Source organism: Cynara cardunculus (genome assembly GCF_001531365.2).
Source record: "Cynara cardunculus var. scolymus isolate 2C chromosome LG 2, CcrdV1, whole genome shotgun sequence".
NCBI lineage: Eukaryota > Viridiplantae > Streptophyta > Magnoliopsida > Asterales > Asteraceae > Cynara > Cynara cardunculus.
In genome coordinates this window covers 9,018,000-9,025,030 of record NC_037529.1, presented here as the reverse complement: position 1 = coordinate 9,025,030, position 7,031 = coordinate 9,018,000, and the positions used below count along the sequence as shown (strand labels likewise).

At 33.4% G+C, this 7,031-nt stretch overlaps 1 protein-coding gene across 2 annotated transcripts in view; it reads right to left on the bottom strand.

Annotated features, from left to right (window-relative positions):
• The window catches only part of LOC112506667 (calcium-transporting ATPase 8, plasma membrane-type-like), a 12,858-nt gene extending 8,897 nt beyond the window's left edge, over positions 1 to 3,961 (bottom strand). The window contains exons 1-7 of one of the 2 annotated variants that reach the window (XM_025110887.1): positions 3,867 to 3,961; positions 3,333 to 3,547; positions 1,694 to 1,810; positions 1,575 to 1,617; positions 1,247 to 1,362; positions 983 to 1,114; positions 794 to 883 (exon numbers count right to left, since the gene is read on the bottom strand). In XM_025110887.1, coding sequence (XP_024966655.1) covers positions 794 to 883; positions 983 to 1,114; positions 1,247 to 1,362; positions 1,575 to 1,617; positions 1,694 to 1,810; positions 3,333 to 3,482 — 648 coding nt within the window. In that variant the 5' untranslated portion in view covers positions 3,483 to 3,547; positions 3,867 to 3,961. Of the gene's footprint in view, positions 1 to 793; positions 884 to 982; positions 1,115 to 1,246; positions 1,363 to 1,574; positions 1,618 to 1,693; positions 1,811 to 3,332; positions 3,548 to 3,843 lie in introns of both variants that reach the window. The other variant, XM_025110888.1, reaches the window with a different exon arrangement.
• Positions 3,962 to 7,031: the final 3,070 nt, after the last annotated feature.

The following is a 7,031-nucleotide window of genomic DNA, read 5'->3' as shown; positions in this document are numbered from 1 at the left end:
CGCTATTGTGTTGACAGTCCCACCCAGAAAGGGGTGCACATTACCTATGTTTTTCTTAGTCTAATCATGTGGAATTTGGACCACCGTTGAATTAGTACTACTACGAACCGTGGGACCTAAGTGAGTGTACGGGCTACTTATGGTCGTTCGTAAAATAATGGGGCACATTGGTCAGGAAAGGCTCAGTAGCGTCTCAAGTTTTAAACATCGTGATAGATTTACATTTATTAAGTGCAAAAGTTATGTATAGGTTTGCAAGAAATGATTTATGCATTGTAATGTTTTGTGCATGTGAAAACCCGTGAACTCACCAACTCTTTGTAGTTGACTTGTTTTATGTTTCATGCTTTTCAGGATTAAAGTAAGAAATGAAGTTTTGGAGCATATATGTGACGACACCGATTAAGTTCATTTTGAAGTTTTTGTAAAGAAGTATTCTATTCCAACTTGGTTATGGATGTTAAATTCGAATTTTTGTAAAACTTGAATGGTGTTATTTAATATCTGCTGTTGTGACTCGCTTACTTGTTACATCTCGTGTTTCCGCTTTAACGGGGTGTGACAACTTTGCTGCTATTTTGAGCTTAAAAATACCCCGATAATACTAATGATCGCTAACTGATCACACTCAATATCTATGACGAAACAAAAGGAATGAATATAGATTGGAGGAAAATCTAAAACACATGTAGTTATAAACATAGATAAAGCCCAAAGAAATAAAAAAAAATACTTCATCTAAACTGTCAACCAGGAAGGAAATAACAGAAATCGATAAGTGTTGATTACTAACCTCTGTCTTTATACCTAGTGCCAAAGAAGCAGCAGCAGCTACCATCAAGATGATCAAGGTGGTATCTCGACAAGCATCAAACACAAACCTCTATCAAATGCATAGCATACAACAATTTAAATCACAACATTTACATAATGAACGATATCATTTTAGTCAAAAGCAAGTCCATGGATAACTAGTGAGTACCCAAAAGCTTCGTCCCTTCTTTCGTGGGTATGTGTTTGACCCAAATACATTTTTCCTCTCCAATATTTTAGACTCATCATCATGAATTCCCTTATCAGGGTTTGTCTTCAACTTTTCTGCCACTCCTTTAACCTGTTGTGTTCATGGAAGAGAAACAAAGAACAATGTTACCCACAGGACGATGTGCTCCAAGAGCAAGTGATGAGTGAAAATGCTTATATGTTTGTGTTTGTGTGTGTTAAGATCCCTCATCTATCAACTTACCCCTCCAAAGTTCTGCAAAGCAGAGAAATCATGGTCTCTTGTCATTGAAGCAAGTTGTTCCGGACTAACATTATAATCACCGATAGGAATGGGGGATGGAGGTGCTTTCTGGGCACCTGCTTAAAGAACGACATTAACAAGTCATTCTTAAAAGGTATACAAAACAATGATAGACCCATCTATACAAAGCAGAAGTGAAAAATGTACACAAAGTAGTATGTACACAAGTGTTACATCAGGAGAAGTTAAAATCTGAAAACAGTAGGATTGAGAATATAAGACAGTAAAACATAAATGGATTGACGCAGTTGTGAAGAAAAGGAAATACCTTCTGGTTCAGAACCAGCTGCTGCTTGAAAGCGATAGGCAGCCTGAAAAGCAACAATAATGAATCATAAATTGATCCAAGTTGCATTAAATTATGTATAAATATGAGATTAACATTACTCGTATGACTTGTGCATGAGTTCTGATCTTCGCTATAATCTGTTTTTTCTCTTCCTCCTTTTTCAAATCCAAGGTGTATCGAAATCGACGGGAAGCATTCAGCACAAGTGCCGCTTGCTATATCAAACAAATATTAGCATTGAAACAAAACAAGGTTAGCGAAGTGGGAATATGATCAACTTTGGTTGTTTTCATTTGATCATATAAGCATAACTAAATTAATTAACTAGGCAAAATAGCATTCAGGTGTGAACACAATAAGTAAAAGTCTTAAAAATATTTGAAACTTTTGCCAACTTGACAGTTAGCTCTAACTCATAACTGGAGTACATAATTGTCAATTCGTGAATCAAATTAATAATCACTATACAGAACCCATGAATCAAATCAGATTGTAGATTTTTGGATTTTACCTAAAAGAATTTATACAACATGTATAACCAAAGGGACTGAATATCCTCTTTTCCTCATTCCAGAAAGTTAGATAATTTGACTTATAAGTAGATTGCATACAACATTTAAAAAACCACCAAAACACCAGAAAACGCGATTACCACAATCTAAAGAGAAGTCGTAAAACCATAAACATGACTGCACAAGTTTATGGTCATTTATCAATCATACGCATATGTTAGGTATTGAATGCAGGAGCAGTTGTATTCAATTAGTGTCATAACCAACTCCCTTTCCAATTGGAGAAACATGAACCTGCCATGGTTTTCAGATGGCACATACAATATGCCGGAGACTTAGACTTGTGAAGTGTTCACAGAAATGGTCCACGAGACTACAACATATATATATATATACAACAGTAGAGAATGCAAGAAGATCGTTAGATTGATAACTCATAGCCACGCAAATCAACAGGCAGCAACTTAGGTAGAATCACGTCCTTACAAACCAGGTCGTTCTTGCAAATTAAAGACCGGTTACCAATTATTACCGGTCCCACATATCACACAATAATGTTCCACATCTAATTAAGAAGCAATCAAGGTGGTTCGATTCCCCTATACAGTTCAAACATCCTACTCAACTTGGTGTGAATCAATTACGCCATACCATTTGGTACTATGAAATATACCGCCATCTAAACCTAATTACTTAAGAAAGAAGGGATAGGGACAGGAAGAGGAATGATCTATTGACCCAACTTTTCCTAATAAGCTAAGACCTATCATGTAGAAGGGCCCCGCATACAATTAACATCCCTGCACCCTGCTATCCAAGATCACATCCCTGATGACATTACACCGGTGAATTCAAAGATTATTCCTACTACACGAGCCGGTTGCATCCAAGACAAACCTTGAAGCATGTTTAACCTCACTTTATGCCACCCTTTTCAAGAATTCTATTATAATGATTATTGCCAATGCATTACAGAAAATCCAAAGACGTTGTGCAACCAAATGCAATAGTATCGGAAATTCGTACGATAATTCACAACCATCTCCTATCCAAAGATGCCCAACAAAATATGTACAGACAGTCACCAAGACCAAATAGGAGAGGGCAATAAGCATCAATTCAAAACATCAGTCCTCTTCTGCGCAAAAGGAAATTGGCAGGTAACAGTAACACAATATAGTGTTAATATGCAATCCAAACATCAAGAATGCAAAAGAGACATTACCCTCCATCTTTTAAGGCGGTCGACCGACGCACTCTTGGTACTAACAATGTCAAAAGGATCACAAACCGACCCATAGTCCTGGAAACCTCCACTACCACCGGACTCCACATCCTTCCGGTGTCTCCGGTAAGGTGAACCCCCACTACTCATTGGCGTAAGAAAACCAGTAATTGTTGCAGGAGAGATGGCACCGGTGATCACACACGCAAAACTCTCTGTGCAAAAGCAAACATAAACGCCGTTACGGTATCCGGTGGAAACTAAAACACTTTTGAAGAAAAAAGATACCAAACAAACGACGGGTTCATCCCTATTTCCTAGAAAGAACAAAACCCAATGGTGTATTCCAGCGATTCAGAAGTACGTATTAGGGTTTCGCATTTATGCGAAGGCTAAACAAGAAGCCACCGACCAGGAAGCAACAAAAACAAAAACAAAAACAAAAACAAAAACAAAAACAAAACCGAAACAAAAAGATTTGCTTTTACAGTAGCGACGATTATGAACACACCAAGTTCAGTTGTTGAAATAAACCTGACGAGATAGAGAAAAAAGGGGGAAATTTATCGGGTAGAGCGGTTTGGAGAAGTTCAAAGCTACCACTGCAATATCCTTTCAGTCCAACCACAAATATCGTATGAAAACGGTTATGAGCAGCTCTCACCAATAAAATAAACCTAATAAAGCCAGATCATGACCTTAATCACCGAATATTTTATTTCACTTTAAATAAATCTTAATATTTAAACTAAAACCCTTTTTAATTACTATTATTCGTATTCTATCGTACTCGTACCGCCATACGTATATGATTTTTTCCGCTTTTAAAACTATTATTCTGAAAAAACGTAAATAACATGTAACAATTTCGAGATTCGAAGTTAAGTTTAGGTTTACGAGATCAGATGTTTTTAAACAATAGTTGACGGTTTAATGATTTTTGTATTTTCAATTTTAATGTACGAGAAATAATAAAATAGAAGGATATTTAATTTTGTGATCTTTTTTTGTTGTCGATTGCAGAAGAAGATACGCGTTTTGTCTTTTTTTTATTTATTTATTATGATTAATTTAATTAAAAAAAGTCAAGTATTTTAATTAAAAAGAAGTAGAGGAAAGCACGATAAGAGAAGGATAGATTTGGAATAAAGGGGAAACATTCTGTAAGATGTGTACAGGTGGATCACATGCCGACATGCCATTTAACCCTCTATTTACAAAATCCCAGTTTTGCCATCCATTGTTTTTCATTTTCTTATATGTTAATTTATGCTAATTTCATGATACCTAAAAGATAACAGGTTTAAAAGTCAACTATAATAATGGTGGTGTTTGATTGGTTTAAACTTGACTTCAAAGGTTAAAAGTATCCGAAGGTCCCAGGTTCAAATCTAATGGGGAATAAAAATTTTCTTGTGGTCACGGAGGTTCAAATGTGGTGACTCCGGGCTATCTGCAAAACAGGTAGTCATCCTATGATTAATCAGCTCACATAGTATGTTGGATTTCCAGGTTAATAAAAAGAAGAGGTTAAAAAGTGTCTAATAACTATTAATAAAGAATCCGTAGCGTTTACATGTCGATTGAGTTAATTGTCAAGATTTTTAGGATGTTACTTTTTTTATTCCTAAAATGGATTATTTATTAATTGTTACGTGAATTGCGTTCTTGGTCCTTATGTTTTGGTTTGAAAACCAAAACCATCTCTCAAGTCAATAGTCTTACTTTTCTTGAGACGTTGATCTTCTTAAAATATTGGATTTGTGTTTAATTTTACTTTTCTTGAAGGGTTTAATGACGGCATAGTTAGCAAGGTTGACTAAACAGACTAATTTGTGATGCAAAATAGGAATGAAGGACCAGAAGTGTACAAAATGAATCTTAGAGATTAAAAGTAGAAACCACTGCCAACACAATGACCATGAATGTGATTCATTCTTAATTAGTAAACATTTATAGGTATAAAATGCACATGGAAACTGCATTAATTCATGGGATTCATGTGACTACATCCTTATATTCATGGAAGTTTCATGTGATACATCCTCCACTTATTAATTTCTTTTTTAAGTTCACAAATCTTTTATTAAACTATATTCCTTATTATAATCGAATAGTAGATCCAAAATGCTACAAAAAAATTCGATCGTATTTACAGCTATATATATATTCTATACTACCTTATAAAACAGATTTGATAAAAGTCTTAAAAACAACCTTAAATGCATAAGGTACTATTTCTTTATGCATAAAGTCTTAATTACAAGTCATTTATGCATATGGTACGACTCAACAATGTTTCACCTTTTACAACTCATACTTTTAAGTTTTATCTTTCTCATACTTAGTTTTGGTTTCCAATAGACATTGAAAATTTAAACCATCTACCCCTTTCGAATCTTGACCCTTTATATTGCCAAAATTTTCATCTTACCATCAAAAACTCTCTTACCATTTCAAATCAAATGTAAACCTCATATTTTCATAATTCATGATTGATTTTTCCCAATCATCTCCATTGCCCCAGATGCAATCTTTCTCGCCTCCGCCTTTCCTCCCCATCTTTCCTCCGGCGCACCGACACCCTTACAACTTCCACACATTTTTATACTTATATAAAGGTCTTCATTTGGCTTTCCATTTTACTACTAGGGTTTGAGCTGTCTGTTTATTTTAAAGGTTGGCATTTCGGAGTTCCGGATTTACATTTACAGTGTTTAAGGAATTTGATATCTCAAAACTGAATCATCTTAATGAGCTTTTTACATTCCTCTGGTAGACAACTAGTATATATATATATATATATATATGCACACACACACACAAATATAAGAAATATATCGCATGTTATTAATATAAAAACCTAATAGAATTCTTCTAAAAAGGCCCGACACACATATATCGTTTCCATATATTCTTACGCGTTAAGAATTAAAATAGTCATAAAAGTTTGTTTTATTGAAATGACTAACTATTCGGTATTTTTAAAGACCTTGCTTTAGAACATTGTCAAAAACTTGTTCACTAAATATGTGAAAAATAGTGAACTATCAGATATGATTTTTATCAAATCTCTGTAAATTTAGATTAATTAAAACCATCTTTTTTTCTCTATAAAATATTGGACAACAATTTTACTGATTTATTAACGTTATTTTAATATTTTAATTATGAAACTTGTACTACAAACTTTGATCTAAGACACAAAATAAACGTAATTAAAGATGATTAGTTCCACTTTTGAAGCAAGAAATCTTTGATTATACGCAAAGGCAAAGGTGGGAATATAAATTCCAAACAAAGTGGTGAATATGTCATTTTTTTCAAAGAAAAACTTCTCTTTTAAATTAATTATTTTTTAAATGACCAATAAAAAGAAAGAAAAAAGGGGGGTAAAGAATTGGATTCTATTTTTTATAAGCATAATAAATAGAAGAGAAACATGCTGAAAACTTTATTCCAATATCAATATTTGACTGATTTTAAGTTGTGTTTGGTTGATAAGTTAGTTAATAGCTGATGAACAAATCATATTTGATAAAAACTAATTGATAAGTTTGATAAAAATGTAAAATGATCAAAGTGACAAATTAGTCAATTACAAAATTTTATAATATAATTAAAACAATTTTTTTATAATATAATATATTAATTAATAAAAATAAAATAGAAAATAAAATTTAAATAAAAATATATGAT